General features: G+C 33.4%; 1 protein-coding gene across 3 annotated transcripts in view; it reads right to left on the minus strand.

The window, feature by feature from the left end:
• Positions 1 to 20,579, minus strand: part of LOC138703459 (uncharacterized) — a 185,784-nt gene that overhangs the window by 32,568 nt on the left and 132,637 nt on the right. For all 3 annotated transcript variants that reach the window (XM_069831336.1, XM_069831335.1, XM_069831337.1), the window contains exons 3-6: positions 17,585 to 17,759; positions 11,110 to 11,272; positions 8,577 to 8,703; positions 7,259 to 7,439 (exon numbers count right to left, since the gene is read on the minus strand). In XM_069831336.1, coding sequence (XP_069687437.1) covers positions 7,259 to 7,439; positions 8,577 to 8,703; positions 11,110 to 11,272; positions 17,585 to 17,759 — 646 coding nt within the window. The remainder of the gene's footprint in view (positions 1 to 7,258; positions 7,440 to 8,576; positions 8,704 to 11,109; positions 11,273 to 17,584; positions 17,760 to 20,579) is intronic.

The raw sequence follows: 20,579 nt of genomic DNA on the forward strand, positions 1-20,579 counted from the left end.
ACACAAGAAGAAAAGAATATTCATAGGTTGCATGACACGACGAAAGCAAAGATGATAAGAGCATGTCTAAAGAAGCAATAAAGCATATTTCTGTGATTAGGGATGTATATTTTAAACTAAAAAATAAGGAAATACAGGATGATCTAAACAAAATGGAAAAAAATCCTTTTCTTGTAATGAGAACAAACAATAAGCCTAAATGTGGAGAAATAATAACAAGATGAAAATAATGGAAATAATGATGACAATGGTGGTGTTGATGGCGATAGTATTGGTGGTGCATTTCTTTTTATCTTGTCAGATACAATGTCCCTACTAAGTGCTGAATAATATACTGATATTCTGACTTACTTTAAAGATGACCTTTACAATGATGTGAATGCATTTAGTCACTATAATTATTAAAATGAAACAATAACTCGTCATTCAGATACAATCCTTACAAGAAGATGAGAAAAGACTGAAGTACAATACAGTAGAATTCCTCGTATCCGGAAACTGGGGACAAAGCCAGTGCCAGATAACTGATTTTGCTGGATAATTGAAAAATACGTTTATAGGTTATGTAAAGACACACTGTACTGCACAAACTTTTTTTCCAGGTTGAAATTTAGTAATTTTCATATAGAAATTTAAAAATAAAGTTTTGAAATACGTACAATGTTTATTTTTAGTAATGAATACAGTAATGTACATTAATCAGTTCATAATTATTGTAATACAGTAATACATAATAGCGTAAAAAATACTAAAAGTTTTCATAACCTTACGACAATTTTAAATGTTGGTCATGTGAGTCATGTAACATGAAGAGCAATGTAGGCAATGTCGCAAATATGAAGACAATGAAGTAACGCTCGATGATTTGAGTGTAAGAATAGTTTGCTTGCATTTTGCAGAATCCATTGTGCAACAACAGTGCTTAGTGATAATAACCATGATGCTATCTATCACTCGAATGAAATTTTTGCACGCTGTAGGAACAGAGAATTTCATACTTTCCTATTTAGATTCATCCAACACCCCTTCGAAACGGGCAAGTTCAAGTGGTAAATTTAAAGATATCATCTCTGCACATTGTTTGCAAGGTCCAAATGATAGCTACTGATGCTACCCGATATAAGAGGGACATAACGGGTTTTTTTGTCTATGTTTTCACACATGAACAATGTAAAGAGTAAACATGATATGTGGCATGTGCGAACGATGAAAACCACTTGCATCTTCGTCCGACTCTTCCACACGAATGACTTTTTTTTTTTCCTAGCCAAAACTGCCGTTGTTTTGGTACTGCCGGTTATTTGGGTGCCGGATACAAGGGATTTTACTGTATATGCCATATTCATGATTTTCTTCATTACATACATTGATGAGATATGGAAATTTACCATAGTGCTGTAAATGATACAGAGTTGTAATATTTGCGATAGGAGAGGTAACTTAATGACATGAGCTAAGTTGTATGCTCCTATATAAGAGGAAGAAATAATCATAGTTTATTTTTAATGATACTGTTTTAACAATGAACAATCAGTGTTTTGAAAACCAACAATAAACCATAGTGTAGCATTTAAAGACACCTACTTAAAAGTAATTTAAAGTATGGTAATGTAATTTATAACCTACATAGGAAAATTAAATTCTCAAAACTTTCTATTGCATACAACTATCTAGAGTGTTAGATTTGGAAAGAATGCTCGTTCTTTGTAAGTAATTTACGACTAGAACATATGCTTTCAATTCTCATCAGGCAAATTATCAAAACGATTCTTAATGTGCACAAGAATTTCTTAGATGGAAATATTTAATCAACAACATTTTAACGTGTTTCTCAATTTTATTATAAACTTTGAATGAACTGCTAATAGTGAATTAAACATAGAATAAAGGTTAAGAGTAAAAATACAGAGAAGTTGTGAGAACTGAAGACCAATTTCAAAAGAAGAATTATAATATTAAAACAGACACAGAATTAACATGCTTGGATAATTAAATACACATTTGACATCAGTAACTGTAAAACAAAGCCAACATTCTCGCCATAACATCTAAAATCTAATGCAGCAGAAACTCATTAAATTGTCCAACATAATTTTTTTCTTCATTTTCAAAATTTAATATTTATTATGTGAATTGTATCTTTTTCAGTTATGCTACCATATTTGTAATACAGTAGTTACTGTCCCTGTTAAAATATAGAAGCAATTTTTGCCACATTAAATATGTGTGTGTTTCATTTTCTAACATTTGCAATACACAAGTAGAATAGCGTAACTTTTCTAGTTCTGGCAATTTAAAACAATTATCTTTATTAAAATAATTTTCCCCAAAAACAACGAATTTGCCTTCACAAAAATTCACAGAAATGTCTAGAGGACATGCTCGATACAACCTGAATATTAAATATTCTTTTAGTGGCAATCATAATAAACATTTCAATGTTAATAAATGCACATACCGTATTTAAACTTAAAATTCAATGATTACATTTTCTTTGTAGTAAAAATCAGGAAGAAAAGGAGAAAGAGACTAAGGACGAGAAATGTCTACAGTAGGGTTGCCAACTGTTTTTGAAGAAAATACGGGAGACTAAGTGATCTATACATTATTTCTCCTAGAAAATTGCCAAATTATTTAATTTAGTTAGTGGTACGGTACTAAAAACAATTTTATTCTACGCTTAGGCTTAAATTAAGAGTATTTTAAGACTTTTGCCTCGCATAATAGTTTCGAACAAATTGTAAAAATTCGCTGTTCATGAATAGTTGAAGTTGACAGTGATTTGCAGTTCTGACTTGATTAGATGTGTCGTGTGCCTGTTTCGAACTTCCGTTCATTTACTATTCATAAGAGAAGACACACTCTGCATGAGCTTTGCTACCTAGTATACTTACAACACAACTCACTAGTGTTTATTTTTTTAATTTTTTATTGTAACATTATTTGATTTTAAACTAGTGAGCCCTGAAACTATTTCTGGCAAGTATCACTTTCTACAAAGATTGCACATTTCAGTGCATCTCTGGAACAACAGAACCCATCATATAAAAATCATATTCAATCAAATCAAATTATTAAATCAGAGCAAAGAGAAGGCACTATTTAGTAAATAAACACTTTGAACTTTCAAAGTGTATACACAACACTAAATGAAATTGTAGCACGGTATCAAGTTTTCATTATGTTACACAAATAAAGTTTCAGCTGCGTAACTAAATATCAGTGCTCTGCATCACTTTTATAACTTAAAACAGCTGTGCTGAAACACTAATCAAACACAAAGCGTTGGCACTGTAACTATAAGCGACGTGCAAATTCTGATTTGACTAAGTTCATTGTATTTTATAACTTGCACAGCAAATCAGTATGTCTCATGCACTTCACTATGAGCTAAAATAAATTACAGTCAAAACCTCTTGCTGGTTTAAGGCCACATACAAATTATTGTCTTGTTTACTTACCATCTTTACAGGTACAGACGTTTCCAGTTGAATGTCCATTCCGTTAGACTTAAGAGATATTAATGCAGAGCAAAACTTTTACTCTTTTAATAACAATTCAACACACTCAAAACCAAACTTTATTATTGAAATAATGTTTTGTAAAGTAATTAATTATACCTCCACTTTAAACAGCTCTACAGGTTCTGTCAAGTTTCTGAGAGCTGTATCTCATCATAATCGCTGTAATGTTATACAATATGCATCTGCATTGATAATAATAATTATTGAGGTTAAGAAAAACTCAACAATCAAAACGTCTCTATGGTGATTTTCTGGGTGAAAAAAAGTATATTTCAATTGAATTTTGTCAAGCTCCACATTGTTTGATGATCAATTAACATACGAAGAACCCACATTACACAATTTTTTCTAGCCGAGGTGGTATGTAATGATTTCATGGAAAATCAAACAAGAAGGTTCAGGAAATTTTTATGAAGGTACCGGTAATGAACATTTGGCACCCTTGTTTCTCAGATCATTAATTTATTACACCATCCCCTCCAAATACTACCCTAATTATTTTAACAATGGATGTCACTATGCTGGACAATATGTGTATTTAAATCAGATTAACAGATTGTATTGCATTCTTTTATTCATTTTAAATACACAGAAACAGTAAAACTGATGCTATCAAAATTATGCTTGCGTGAAACAAAGCTTTAAGTAACAGAGGTTGGGCCATCTTATATTTGTGTCAGTCATTGACTTATACACTGTACATTTATAAGCAGAATTACTTTCTATACAACCTTCAAATATACAGAGTGTTTCATAATTGTAGGTAGCTACAAAATGCGGGGTGAGTAGAAACAAGTGGACAATGAAACAAGGTACAAAGTCTTAATAAACATAGATCTGAAAAGCAGCCATTTCCGAAATGTACAGGATTTTATTCTATCCTGTCAGTACAGGTGCTCTAGATAATATATCATCCAATATGCACTGGAGAAAGAGAGCATTATAATATGTAATCAATATGACCACTATTCATGGTAAGATAGGCATCAGCACATTTCTTCATCAACAATTGTGCATGATCAAAATATCCCTGGCATGTCTTAATACCAACCATGACAATATGTTTCCAGAGAGTTTGTTATCATTATCATCAACAGGGCTGAAATGCACAAAACATTTCAAAAATAAAATGAAATGAAACAAAATAAAATAAAATAAAATAAAATGAAATAAAATCGGGAGGCTTTGGAGGTCATGGTGTCGGTAAGCCATGGCTCACAAGTATACACTTATTGTGAAACCTTGTACATAGTAACTCTAGAACATTGAAATGAACGTGAGCCAGTGCTCTGTCAAACATGTGCCACATTAGGTAACTATCTTTCCCAAAGAGGCTAAACATTCCAAAGGTCGCATAGCTTATGTTACAAAAAATGGAAGTATTCACGACCATTAAGCCTGCCAGGTAAGAAATGAGGTTGCAGATGTGCGAGGTGTATTCAGTTGGTGACCACAGTGGTGACGTATCTCGAAAACAGTTGGTTTCCAGACCTATGTTTATTAGAGCTTTTTGTCTTGTCTCATTGCCCTCTAGTCACCCCCGCAATTTGTACCTATAATTATGGAACACTCTATATATGATTTTGGAGGCCAGAGATGAAGTTAATGCATTGTAAGACGATATGAGGTAACACGTGAGGAAGTACCGAAATAAATAGCGTGATTTTCAAATATACACCAAAAGAAAAGATATTTTAAGCTCTCCAGTGGTTTAAGACTTAGAAGTTCAATATAATGTTTGGTTGTAAATGTGTTCAAACATCATTAAACATGTAAACCATTTAATATGCTAAGATGAAATAAAGACGTAATATTTTTTGTCCAAAATAATTTTGTTGTGTTTGTCAACATAGTCAGACTAAAGGGAAAAAGGAATTTTAAGAAATTATGATAATTACATTACAATGACTTTGGTTATTTTAAATCATATAAAATCAATATAAATTCATAGTTATAAATATCAAAATCTGTTTCTTATACTTGACACAAACGATATTTAATGAAAATTTCATATTAAAATCCAATTATTAAAAATGTCATAAATTAACAAACATATTCCATATATGTAGCTAAGCAGGTTCACGGCGTTTTGAGTTAACAATTAGCCATTTAGATATGCAAATTATTAAATCAGCAAATGAATACTGCTCCGTTATGGAATGTAAAATAGTACAACAAACATTTCATTCTTATAATTGTTATTTATCCTTTTACAGAGGATATTCCAAAAATCTTGGAGAGAGAAAATGGAATTTGTTTTTCATAATTATGTACTGAGAACTAATAGCTTAAATACTTACCGGTACATCTTTTTCAGACTCTCCATTAGCAGCCAATAATTAAAGAACATTGTTGAAAATTAATATAAAGCTGAAAGTAAATTATCTTAATAGAGAACTGGACCTGAGCAAATATTGCCTTCATGTAAATATACCTAAAATTTTTATATACCGGTAGATTTTTTGGTTCTTAGTTTCTTGCTTTATTGATGCAGGTACATTTTCTGCAAATGTCTAGTTACTGCATTACAATTTAATACTCTCAGTTCAAAATTGTAGATTTTATTAAAATCTAATACTCGCAGGTCAAAATGATAGGTTTTGAGATTCTGGTATTTTCTCAATCCTTGCCAATTATAGTTCCCAAAAATGTATGCAGAGATTTAGTTGGAAAAATATTTTTACAGGAACTTGCAATCGCCAAGTGGACTCGTACTAGGTGTCAAGTTTGGCATCCTCATGTTTCTGACATGCATACATTTTTATTTTCTGGTATGGTATTCTGGTGTGTTCCGTCCCAACTAAACCAGTCAATATAATATGGTCTACAAACGATATTTTGCAATGGGAGCAAACAGCTTGCATTTTTGTAAGTGCATGTATGGTATTTTTTTCCTTTACAAAGAATTACTATGGTACCGGTACTGAAACTCTCTCTTTCCCCCACTATTTGCATTTATGCGCCTTATTTTCAAAATAAAAAAAGCATGCTCTGAAATTAACTGGTTTTTATATAAAATTAAAGCCAATTAAGTTACATAGTGTGCAAAAAAAAAGTTGAAGTGCTTAACTAATTAGACTACAAGAAATATAAAGAACTTCATAAAGTTTTCAGCACTTTTAAAATGATATAACGTCTATTACATACAAATCCTTTTGGGGTTATGTACAGTTCCTACAAATTTAGTAGACAAAGAAAATAAAGTTACAGTAATTCATTAAGAAAAGATCTTAAGTGTGGAATTTCGTTCTCTTCCTCTTTTTATTTTTAATAAAATTCTTAGTATACAGCCAATAAGTGATTTGATCAAAATTTGAAGGAACTTTGTCCATAATTATTGTAGATCTTCATGCCAAAGACACGGGAGTAACTTAACAGCACTAGCATTCTCGTAATTACTAACAACTGTATTCATTTAAATGAGCGGCCATAAGAACTTTCTTAACTCAATAAATATGCTAGAACTAAGAACAGGTATGTTTTTTAAACAGTGTAAGCAGTTTTTCCAGAACCCAGTAAAAATATTTGGAGACAGATCCAGCTCTCTGCTAGATAATTGGCGAAATATCACTTAAAAGTGTAGTAAAATATTAAATATCTTAATTACAAAATGACGCTTCTGGTATGCATGCCAATAGTTTTATCTCTATACGTTTGAGGAAGTAAGTAGTAAGTTCATTAAAATATGCCATGTTCATATACCTCATTACCATCGTTATTCCACACAATCTTACCATATCAGGAGACAAGCTGGGATGTACAGTGGAACAGAAGATGTCCCACCATAACTGGAGCAAGTTTCTCATATGTTCAGAACCGTGGGGTGGTTGTACCAACCGAGTTTCGGAATCAAAGTACTGAAGCCATGGTTTAACGGCTCCAATGAAATGGACAATTTTTGCATTTTCACCATACCTAAAAAGAAAAATAGTATTGAAATAATCTATTAAGGCTGTAGGGAGAAAAAAAAAAAGAAGCATATTTGTACATTGCTCAATGCCAAGTAAATAAACATATAATAATAACGGGTATTATAGTCGCGACACTGTTATTCCCGGCATGACTCCTCCTCTTTGCTTATGCCTTAGGAAGTGAAGGCTCTATAAAGTCTATGTAGGTAGTATCGTTCGCCATTTTTGTTCTTTCGTTCCCGAGCTATCATACGAGGAATCTATTTGGCACACAGTTAAACATTATCATGTCATAGCTCCTATGATAATAAATCAAACGCGCTGAAATTCAGCAAATAATTGAGCGGCAAATAACGTCTTTGTGTGCTTTCTGCGAACGCCAACGAAAGAGCCAAAATGGCGGGCGATTATATTAAGTATTTATCAAGCCTTAAAAAATGAATAACGTCTTCCTCAGCGAATCACAAGACGCACATGTTTAAATGTAGCCGACCAGCAATGCGATTGGCTGCCGGAAATTAGAGCGATGGCATTATAAAAGTCAAGTTGAAAATTGCACTCTGATTTTAAAAAATAATGACAATCACATAGAAAGAAAGGCAAGAAAAAACTGTCACCACAGTGCAGTATAGTAATGAGCAAGGGATGGATTCATATGCACTAAAAATAAAAAAAGTAGAAAATGTGCATGCACGTATGCACTAAAGACCACGATATATGCATTAAAAATAACAAAATATGCACTCTTAAAAAAACACAATTTACTATTATTGATGGTTTTTCTGTTATACATAAGAATATTGAGACACCATCAGTGGACTATAGTGGACTTTATGTTGTCAGCAAACAGCTGGATATATTAAGAAGATTGACCAATGTTCATGTTGTGATCCTTGTTACCTTTGTCAGGGTCCTACATTTGTCATTTCAAAATAATACTGTATTATTTTCCCCTTTTGACAAATCAGTTGTATCACACAGTAGTACAATAAAATATTTGATTTTTTCATGAAACTAGAGGAATTCTCAAGTACAAAATACCAATTTTATCTTAAAAAAACTGTACAAGTATTCTTGTTTCCTTAGGCACTTGTCACAATACACACCCTCTTCGTAATTTACAATGAGCTGACATACTTACTGTTTGTACGCTGGCAGATATGAGTATGTAGCAGTAGCGACCATGTTATATATAAAGGGTAAGTGTCGGCTGATATCTTTTGTTGCCCAGTCAGAGAAGAACATATTCAGGAGACCTTGATCACCACCTGCAAAATATAAAGATCATGGACTTTTTTTCCATTATCAGCTTATAAATATAAGTAATAATCCTGGGTTTGGCATCCCATGAAGGGCCAACACCGACCAGCTGAGTACATGCCTCAGCAGAGGTGAACGATCATCCAACCAATGCCAGGGGTATCGTGTGATTAGCTAGCTCGTAAACAGGATTCTGATACATATTGTAACTCCCCAAATTCATCATGATGTTGGAGCATATGGGTCGCATACCTGAGAAAATTTATTCCTCTGTATGAACTTGAACTAGTGTGCATTCTACGTCATGGGACTATAAATATAAGTACATAATTTTAAGTCAACTATTATTTGAGTGTGTGTTATGAATAAAGGAGTTCCTTCCTACTCCTCTGGCACAATACAATTCCGTATAAGCAGGTACAACATAAACTACTCTTAGATGCATTTATTAGGATCAATAGCTTAGCTGCAGTTCACACCTGTGGAGTAACTGTTAGCGCGTCTGACCGCGAAACCAGGTGGCCCGGGTTCGATTCCCAGTTGGGGCAAGTTATCTGGTCGAGGTTTTTTCCGGGGTTTTCCCTCAACCCAATGTGAGCAAATGCTGGGTAACTATCAGTGCTGGACCCCAGACTCACTTCACCGGCATTATCACCTACATCTCATTCAGAAGCTAAATAACCTAAGATGTTGATAAAGCGTCGTAAAATAACCTACTAAAAAAAAGCTTAGCTGCATTTATTATCAGGCAGTATATCTCACTTGACAGTATGTCAGAGGAAGAACAATTGTTTGTATGCATCTGAAGTCTGACTAGTGTAATATGTAGCTAGTCAACAATGTATGCAGTGGAGTGGAAAGGAACTGCCACCCTACCCCATTATCTCCTGGCCTAGTTGCCTCATAAGTGGTGCCTTCTTGGTATCACTTGTGAGGTTCAGACTTTTCTTCAGACAGTTGACTAAACAAAACAACAACACGTCGTTATTCCTGCAATAACTCCTATGTGATATATTTATCGATTTTCAGATTTTTGCTCTATTAAATAACTTAAATACTGATACAGCAAATAATAATATCTCCTATATGTAATTATATTTCTTTCTTCATTTCGAAAATGTAAGAATTTATAATCTCCTATGTACACTGTCACAGAAGAATAAACGTGTTTTTTCTTCCTACTGAAATATTTCATATTTTGCACATAGGAGTTATTGCAGGACCAATGACGAACAGCTTAGCTGCTTCTAAACTAACCCTGCCAGTGAGCCATACTTCGAAATGTTTCTATTGTAATGATGTACGTGTAAATCCTTCTCCACATCTGTCTCTCCTACTGCAATATATATTACCCCTTTTCTATGTAAATCTACAACATTCCTTTGTATCTGTGTGTAGTTTTTAGAAATGTTGCAAACTAGAAATGGACCAAAGGATGAACTATGTAAGAAAGTTATTTTTATATACAACATGAGTAAAAAGTATGGAGTAATACTTGCAACTTTTATAATTTTAATTTTATGAAAAAACTATATACCTATACACAAACACTTGGAGGGAGGGTTAAAAAGGAATATTTTGAATGTTTTCATTTATAAAGTGTGTCAAGAAGTCTTTTATTATTTTAATGACACCGTGTACTGTTCGCATTTCAGGAGAAGAGCTAAGCAAGGAATGCGAGTTTTTCCCCCACTCTTACAACCAACCCTCGACACGGAACCAACCAGCCAATGACTGAGCCTTGTTTGTCCCAGCTGGCCAATGCCACCACCCTCACCTGCTCCTTCAAAGACACTGAGTTACTAGCTTAGTCTCTTCTCTTACTCGGCAAGAACCATACTCCCATCGCAGGGATCCTCTCGTGAAATTTGAATGTATTTGTGTGTCCATTTTTGCAGTATTCAGGACTCGAAACGTAAGAAATCATAATTTTTTTACCACTAATACACTATTATTTTGTAAAAATTATCTCAAATTTAGGATAAAGAAAAATTATAAAAAGACAATATTAAGTAAGAATTAAAATAAATTAATGAAAATATATCTTTGTGCGAAATTTAAAAAAATATAAAAACTTGATTCCTAATTTTCCAAGAAGAGTAATAGCTTTCTTCGGACTAGTAAATGGAAATGACTTTTGCAGCGCATTTCTTCAGAAATTAACTGAATGTGTTCTTTGCAGAGAAGAAGATTCAAGTATGAACTTGCAGAGCATACTAAACTGCAAAGCTACCAACATTTCAGATGAAAGAGTTCATATCACAGATGTTTACTGGCAAAATTAGAAAACAAATTAAGAAAATCCAATGTACTGAGCATTCGATTAATTAATTCCTTATAATCAAAATATTTTCCCTTACAGTATGTAGTTAACTCAGATAAAAATGTAAGTTTACATCACATCTTGAACCTACCATCAAAACTTCCTTTTGCCAAGGCAAATTTGATGAGGGCATTGAAAGTGTCTACTGAAGGCCGGTATACAAAAACACCCGAGTTGAAGCAGTCTGGCCAACCTGGATCTGGAGCTGCTGACAACTCTTCCCGCTCAAAGAGTTCATCACAATTCTTGAGCACCTACAATAAATACTTAAAAATTAATTGTTGGAACTTAGAGAAGAAAATAACACATACATTCATGTTATCATTCATCACGCAAGGGCTGTATAACTTAAATATTCCTAACAGTATTTAATTACATCCTTAATTATTGAACATTGTATCGTGTCATATTAATATTCAGTTTGTTTTTAACTGAAAAACTAGTACTGTGCTGAATAAACGGATTTCAATGCTATGTAAGGTATGTTCACCTGAATTGGAAAAATTCGTAGTACATATTTGACTCTCCAATTCTATGAAAAACAGATACCGGTACATAATTTTTCAACTTGATCTAATAGTTTAAATTGTATGTGAAATTATAGCTAAAAGAATGTATTTATTCACTCTAATAAAAACTGCTTTATTTAATTTTGTTGTTTTAGAACAATCCCACAAATCAAGACAGTTGAAATCTCTCCTTTGAAAATCATTTATAAAAGTGATGATGATGATGATGATGATGATGATGATGATGATGACGATGATGATGCACTATATACCATTATTACTGGCTGTCACAATCTATTTTTCCCTCAATTCCTATTGCCGACTGTCTTTATAATACGTTATATGTTAAGGTGGCAAAGACTTTTCATTCATTTTAGAAAAAATCAGTATATCTCAGCTGCAACAAAAAGAGAAAAGAATTTATAAACAAAATATAATCTGGAATTGGATGCATTTCTGTTTTGCCTGTATTCAATCTGGTAGCATACTTCGGTGTCCACACAAATTTGATGTTATGAATGGTATCAACTGGCTTATGGGCATATAAACAACCTATGAAGTTCTAAATTTATTCTCCTATGCAAGTTCCTTCACATGAGCTGTTGGCTCACATGAAAATACAAACAAATATTACAGGATAATACTGAGAAAAGTATCAAATTGAAGAAAAATGTAATGAAGTGTCGAAAAGAGAAAGAAAAGTTCCAGTACCGGTACTGACAAAAACTGAATGTTAAAATTGCTGGAAAATTGTAACATGTAATAGTACCCCACCAAAGTAGACTACTCTAGGCCACAAGACTTTAGGAAAAATATCTGTGTAAAATGCGAATCAATAATTGCTTCGCAATGGAGAACTACTATACAGTTAAGAACATGGTCAATGAGAAAATTTCATCTAAACAAAAAAGATTTATTTCCTGAAAATAGGAGAACGTTTGGTAAATCTATCTTTAATTAGGAAGAGTTACCATTAGTTTCCAATTACTTGGAAAATGAGATGCAATTTCCATTAAAAATTCGAGAGGGAGAAATATTAAACATCCAAAAGTGAATTTTAAGAATCCTTGTGATTGAAGATTTTCTACTTTTAAAGAAAGAATTAAAAAAGGAACCTTGGTTCTCAAGATACCATTTAATAACGTCATTAATGAATTTGTAAATTTATCTCTTCAATTTCATTAAATATTACAGTAATATATTACCCGAACATTCTGTTTATGGAACTGCAGTTGCTTGTACTAATACACAGCACACCACTATTATGTCACCTGTGCAGTATGATCCCTTTCTTATTCTAGTCATAGACTACGCATGTCTTTCTCTTTGCCACAGGGTAACAATATAAAATCACAGTACCGCTGTCTACATTCCATACACCTACTATGTACTGTATATATATAAAAGGATAACACAAGATATCATGTACAACAGTACCTTATTTACAACACTTACACACATTTATTCAACAACTTCAGAGTTTGATACTTTCAGTTACACTAAATATGGATCTATTGTAACTGAAATATGATACATAGTTCATACAAGAAAGTTTGTCTACATTTCTGGCAAATACCATGTCTATTAGAGATGATCAACAAGCAAGAATGGAAGATTAACAGCACCGGTAAAGCTGAAAACCTGCACGACAATATTGCCTGTCTTTGACTGCTTGTAAGCAAACGTTCAAAACATCGGGACTTCGGGAGTGATCAACTCTCGAACGTCAAGCAGTCTTGAATTGTCACAGTTGTTTATACCAGATTGAAGTTTTATTTGTTTTGGCAACTGTTATATATGTATAAACCATACCTGCACAAACAGCACTCAATGAGTGCGCACGCTCCTTCAGAGCAGGAGAGCTGTGTTTACTGCTCGCCGAAATGGAGAGGAAGATAAGTCAGAATGACAGACTTGCTATAGGTAGAGGAGAGGGAAACGACCACTCAGTTATCTAGTGGAGTGCAATGTGTAGGCCTATTCTCAGTAACTGTTTCTCGTTGCTTACCTACTGCTACAGTACAGTATGGAGGAATCTAAAAGACTGAACCTAACATTTAACATTTAGCAATTTACAGCTCGAACTTGTTGATTTTCAATGTGACCTAAGGGCTAAAGATCGTTTGAATAATACTACTAGCCTGGTTGAGTTTTACAAGACTAAACATTAGCAATAATATCCACGACTACACAGGCTGGCTGTGAAAATGATTGCTATGTTTGTCTTAACCAGTGGCGTATACTGGTTAAAGGGTTTGGGCTACCGCTGACCCTATTATTACACAAAATATATCTAACAATTACATTAATTTTAATTACTATGGTAAAACTAATAATACAAAATTATTACATTATGTTATATTACAAACTTTTTCTTTTGTAATTTCCTTGGGCTACCACCGGTAGCCCTGGTAGCCTGCAAAATACGCCCCTGGTCTTAACATTTATATTTGTGAGCAACTGTTTTCTATAATCAACTTTAATGAAGGCAGACATCGAACATCTGTAACTGATGTTTCATTATGTTCAGTAGGCTACTGTTCCTTTCAGCTGCCAACAGTATAAAACCTCGTTCTCATGTATTGATAAATAAAAATATAACAAAATGATATTGTACATTTAAGTAGCTATAGAATTTCTACTATTTCTATAAAATAAATATTTCTTTATTAATTAATAATAGTCCAAGATAGTTTTGCAAACACTGAACGGGAATTCATTTCATAAACTCTCTTACTAGTACTGTATTTCCTTTTGTGTATATTTTGTACGAGATCACCCCTTCTTCCAGCACCCTTATACAGAGTGCAGCTAATATCTTCATTCCACTCATGAGCTATGAGCCGGCTCGGAGAGCGCAAACCTTGTGCAGGCCTGGTATAAACAATCAAGTAGCCTATTTGAAACATCATCTCTACCTTTCAGTCTAGAAGTAGTAGTTCAATAAAATGGATATTTTAATGTGTATATGGAATGAGTATTTTAATACTTCGAGATGTGTGAAAGCAATGTAAGTGAATGGCAAATTAACACAGATGTTTAAAATTGTTTTTCCGGAATTATGTCGGTATCATTCCTCGAATATTGTAAAAATAAAAAAAAATCTGGTAATCTTATCTTAAATACATAGTTGTACATGGAAATATTGGAGAATGATCTTCCATTCCAGACGTTCAAAATATGTCTTTCATGTGAAATAGTGTAACTCCAAAACATCCTGTAGCTGTTGGCTGCACTATACGGCTGCAAATAACATTACAATCTCTGGCTGCTTCCGCTCGACGCAATATTATATGCGTTTCTGTTTTGTAGTGAATTAAGCTGGAGCGTGAATTCATGCTTCTGTTGCCAAATATAAACCATGGCAGGCGGTCACAAAAATAGAATGCAGTGAAGAGATGGAGTAAACATTTTGAGAAAAGAGCATCGTGACTTTTGGACAAAACAGCATATAGTGGATCTCTCTTGATGTCAAGCTGCAGCCATACATACATTACCAGCATCACATTCAAAATAACCTAGACGTTTATATTCTGCTGCATGAGATAAACATTTTTATTTTAATGACTGGGATTGGTGAAGTTTTGCCTTTTTCTTTTTCTACCCGAGTTCCACTCACATCTGTCTATTTATTTATTGCTTAGATCTGGCTCAGTGTTGATTACAGGATAAAATCATTGGCCTTTCGGCAAGGTATTAGAACTTGTAACATTTTTAGGTTAAATGATAAACTCGAATACAGAATATATTTATACAAATCTTTCATGAATCATGATTAATATACGAGGTTGACTCAAAAGTAACAAAAGCTCTCACAAGTGACATATTCCCTCTCTTGTTAGAATTTTCCACCAGGGCCACGAGAGCAGATTCAAAACTTAATCACGCAGCCATTAGAGAATGCAAGTTGCATCCGATTCTTGCAAATCAGTTGTAAGGTGGTTGTGCGCATGGAAACATGGTCAATCTTGGAAGTGCTTAGTGTGATCCAGTTTTTGCGTCTAAAGGACACCTCACGAACAAAAATTCATTGTCAACTTGTTGAGGTGTACATTGCAAAACGTCTTTCTGTAGGAGTTACTGGACCATCCTCCCTACAGCCCCGCCCTGGTACCCAGTGATTTCTATCTCTTCGGACAATTGAAGCACCTGGGTGGTAAGCGATTCAACACTGATATGGCCATTTGGTCGTAGCAGGTTTGCAAGTCGTGTGAAGAAGACAACATGGCTACTCAAATGCAAATCCAATGCAAACTCAACGTTTGTATTTGATATTCAGTAGCCCTATCTATTTCCTTTGTTGTGATCGTTAATGACAAAGATAATGATTATGAAGCAAAGTACTCTCTTTAATGTTATAAATGATGTTATAAGTGATTTTAGTGCTGTAAAGGTAGTGTATAATATTCATGCTAAGTCGTGGTGCATTGTCATGGCCATTAGAAATAGTGTGCCCTAGCTTCCCATTTAATGTAAAATATAAGAGAGAAAGATGAAATTGAGTACATAATACAAAATTATGTGCTAGTAGTAAGTATACATAATTTTTACAAAGCAACAATGACATTTATTATAGCATTTATTCATTTGTTTTAGCTTCCAATTTTCAGAAACAGTCAGTGCCAACAAAAGCAGGCTACATAGCAAATCTTTTCACGTATTAAATTTAAATAAAACATTTAACAGTTACTTTAGCTTCTACAACATTAAATAAGTTGAATTTGAAGCCATTCATGACAATTAAGCTTCCATCACATAATAAAATATCAGTCTATTTCTCAGTTTAATATTGCACTTCGTTGGTGTTCATATAAGCTTTCCAAAAACAATATTAAAATATTTGTATATTGGTTTTTCTGTACCTTTTAAGCCACTTCAACAAAACAATATTTTACTCACATGTTTTCCATCTCATGTAAGCATGTTGAAACAAACTTAAATTTAAATCAGATTTTCATGAGATTAAAAAAGTTAATATAAAATAATATACGAACTCAAAAATTCATGAACATGCATAACCAAGAATAACCTGATATAATAAAAAATTGCAACTGTTTTTGAAACAGCACAAACTCTCTTTTCTTAAAAAATCAATATTAACATAAGAATGAAAATATTACCACTGATTACCGTAACTTTGTAACTTCTTTACTGTGTTAATATAAATAATTTTACCTGGCTGACTAGTTTTGAAATGTTATTCTTCATTTTCTTAAGCCAAGTGAAGATCTCACACCACCTCCTGGTTTCCTGTTGTGGTGGAGTGTATTCATGATTGTGTTGAAAAGGGTGTGTGTTTTGAAATTGAGTTAAGTGTTCAGAATGTGCTGTGGGTGTTTTTTTTGTATGTTTGTAAATTTCATATTGTTCTTGAGTGTCAAGTTTCTGGTTTTTTGGCTGAATGTGTATTATTTTCATGTCAGTGTCTATATTGCTGTAGCTGTGATTGGAGTTTGTGATGTGTTCTGCGTAGGTTGAATTGTTGTGTGGTTTGGTTATGGCTGTGATGTGTTCCTTGTAACGTGTTACAATGATCTTCCAGTCTGTCCAATGTACGTAGAAGTCTTTACAACTATTGCATGATAGTTTGTTAAGTTGTAGGCCTATTTATTTGTGTGTCTTGTCTGAGTGTTAAGATGTTTTTGTAGTGTGTTTTGTGTTCTGTATGCAATGCTGTATTTTAATTTCTTGAAAGATGATGCAATCTTGTATGTGTCCTTGTTTTCTCAACACTCTAAAACAATATGAAATTTACAAACATACAAAAAAAACACCCGCAGCACATCCTGAACACTCAACTGAATTTCAAAACACACACCCTTTTCGACACAATCATAAACACACCCCATCACAACAAGAAACCAGAAGACAGCACGGGATCTTCACTAGGCTTCGAACAATGAAGAATAACACTTCGAAACTAGTCAGCCAGGTAAAATTCCTTATATTAACACAGTAATGAAGTTACAAAGTTAATCAGTGATTATATAAATGTTAAAAGTGTATATAGAACAATGAAGAAAATATTATAGTAAATTATTAATATAATTAACTTACTAAGGTGTCAGCATCTAGGAAGACGCATTTCTCGTATTGCGTCAGTCGCCAGCAGTGAAGCTTAGTGAATGTGATGCCGAGGTCAGGTCGTTCCAGAAGGGCAAGATTCGCTTCATCACGAGAGTCGAGAACGTTTACTTCTTGAACCACATTGAACACGGAAGACAATTGGCCCCTAGAAACATCAAGCTCAATCTTATAATCATTTAGTGACACATTTAAACAAGTATGAGATACTGTAGATACTGTCAACAAGTTTTATAAGGGTTTTTCTAGAGTGAGTCAAGCCTAAGTTAACGGTGTTCTTATTGAGCCACAAGGTTGCTTTTTTGATGGGCAGTGTGTTGGGATTCTGGTTAGTAGTTTCCTCTAACCCTGTGGTTTCCAAACTTTCTGAAGGCACAACCCCCACTACCGCACAGGGTCTTGAACCCATTCAAGAAATACAAATCCCTGTAAAATTTCGAACTACTATAATTTTACTCAAGCAATGAAACTTCTTTGGAAATTGGATGAAATCTTAAGGGTGAAATTTATATTTTCTACATTTTTCAAGCTATGTCCTTGATTTTTCGTACATATAATCACGGTGTGATAGATAATGATGTGGTGAAGTTTCATTTCTGTGAGTCAATTAGTTTCCGAGTTATTAACAAAAATATTCTGAAAAATTTGAATATTTCAAAATGAAATGTGTCGCTCAATTTTTGAGTAAAATGTTTGAAATTTGTTTTCCAAGACCAGTGACATATTTAGAAAAACATCACGCATCAGTTTTCCTATATCCTTATTACAAAAGGGGGAGGGGAATTTTTTATAACCACTGCATACCTAAAAATAGATATTTTCCATTGCGACTATAAATATTTCATTTTTCTATTTAAAAAAGGAGGACAGTATTTATGAAGAGACTATTGTGATCGACTAGACAAGAATATAGATTAACGAGAATTGAATCTGGATGTTAATTTAGAGTGTGAAAAATTTTAAAATGTCCTCCTGAGAGTAGCCTCTAAAGTATGTAAATGGAAAAGAAGTCTATATATATGGAATGAAAATATAGCTCAACAAATTAAGGAAAAGAAAACAGCATATCTTAAATTCCTCATGACCAAAAAAGTGCCGATAGAGCTGATTATAAACAGAAATGTGCTTTAGTGAAACGAGAAACAAGAAAGTTTGTTTGATGCTTATAATTGGATCGGTCTTCTAACCACTAGCACTATGAGAACATGTAAAAACGCGTGAAATGTTCGAGTCTCAGTATCTCCTTTTTGATATTTTCTCTATAAAAATAATTAGTTTTTAACATATCTTCTTATAAATGTATGGTGTCTACTCTTTTCATGACATCAACAGATCGAAGTATTAAATCTCCTGCTTTGTGGGACAAAATATGACGAAATTGGGACAAAATGTAGTATTTTTGCAAGTTACAGTAAGTCAGCAGTATAATTATTATGATTATCATATTTCAGAAATGTAATTACTAAATATATAATTAACGTATCATAAAAGAATAATAAATACATAAATAAATGCACAGATATATAAATAAATGCACAAATACATAAATAAATGCACAAATACATAAATAAATGCACAAATACATAAATAAAATGCACAAACAAATATACAAACACATAAATACATGACTACGCACATAAATAAATAAATACCGGTACCCACAGAAATAAATAAATACCGGTACCCACACAAATAAATAAATAAATAAATAAATAAATAAATAAATAAATACGCACAGAAATAAATACACAAATAATTAAATAAATACACAAATAGAAGAAATAAACAAACACACAAATAAACAAACAAATAAGTGTGTAATCATTAGGATTCGAACCATTATCAGTAAATTATTCATTATCAGTACAGTCTTGAAAGCTTTTAACTTCCAAGTCTAGCATCTTCGTTATGAGCTACCACAACGTCTGGGGCAGCTGCCTTATTGAGTGAAAAAAAAAAAAAAAATAAATAAATAAGAAAAAAATAAAATAAAATAAAATAAAAGCAATACAGAGTGGACAAAGTCTCGATCCATTTTAATGAAACAATAGTTATTCGGACATGAACTGTATATGGAGCTATTGTTATGATGTGCACATATATAATTCATTGCAGTTTAACACGACTGCCATCCATTCCACAACATTGTGTCCAACGTTTGAATGATGCATTCGTAGGAATGGCGTCAGAGTTCGTTGCAGATGCTTCTGAAATTCGATCCTTCATGTCCTGTAGATTTCTTACTTTGATTTTGTACACTCCTGATTTGATAACCCCCAAGCAAAAAAGTCTAACTACGTCAAATCAGGCGAACGTGATGGCCATGCCCATACTTGTGTTGAACCTCAGCCTATTCATCAGCTGGGAAAGCGTTGGTTGAGGTATGTTCTCACAGCTAACGCAAAATGATGGGGTGCTCCATCTTGCTGAAAGATAACTGTGTCAACAATGTCATCCTGCCGTAGCTATGACGCAAATTATTCCCGTATGTCCAGGTAAGTGTTACCCAGTGGCGGCTCGTGGGTATTGAATTCAGGGGGGGCTGCATACAAAAATAAACCCTGCAACCTACCTGATTTAAAGATTAGTACCATGCGCCTTGTCTTGTAGGTTGAAAACTTTTGAATCATCTTCTTATTAAAATCCGGTATGTCGTTTAACATAATCTTTGCAATGGGAAACATAGCTAATGCGGTGACTTCTCTCATCGTATTTCTAAGATAGGATGTTACTCTCTTCAAACACGAAAAGCAACGTTCTGGTGCGGAAGTTGCCATTGGTATGGTGATAGCTATGTGTAGTAGTTCCACAACTTCTGAAAATGAGGCCTGCAAGTTCTCAGATAGAAGAAACTGCAAGAGCTTGACTGCGTCACTGATATTTCTGAATTCTTGTCTCTGATACAACACAGTGAGTTACGTTTTTAGTTTGTCTTTATCGAACATTGGAAAAAGCTTCACACATACAT

Source organism: Periplaneta americana, chromosome 7, assembly GCF_040183065.1.
Source record: "Periplaneta americana isolate PAMFEO1 chromosome 7, P.americana_PAMFEO1_priV1, whole genome shotgun sequence".
NCBI lineage: Eukaryota > Metazoa > Arthropoda > Insecta > Blattodea > Blattidae > Periplaneta > Periplaneta americana.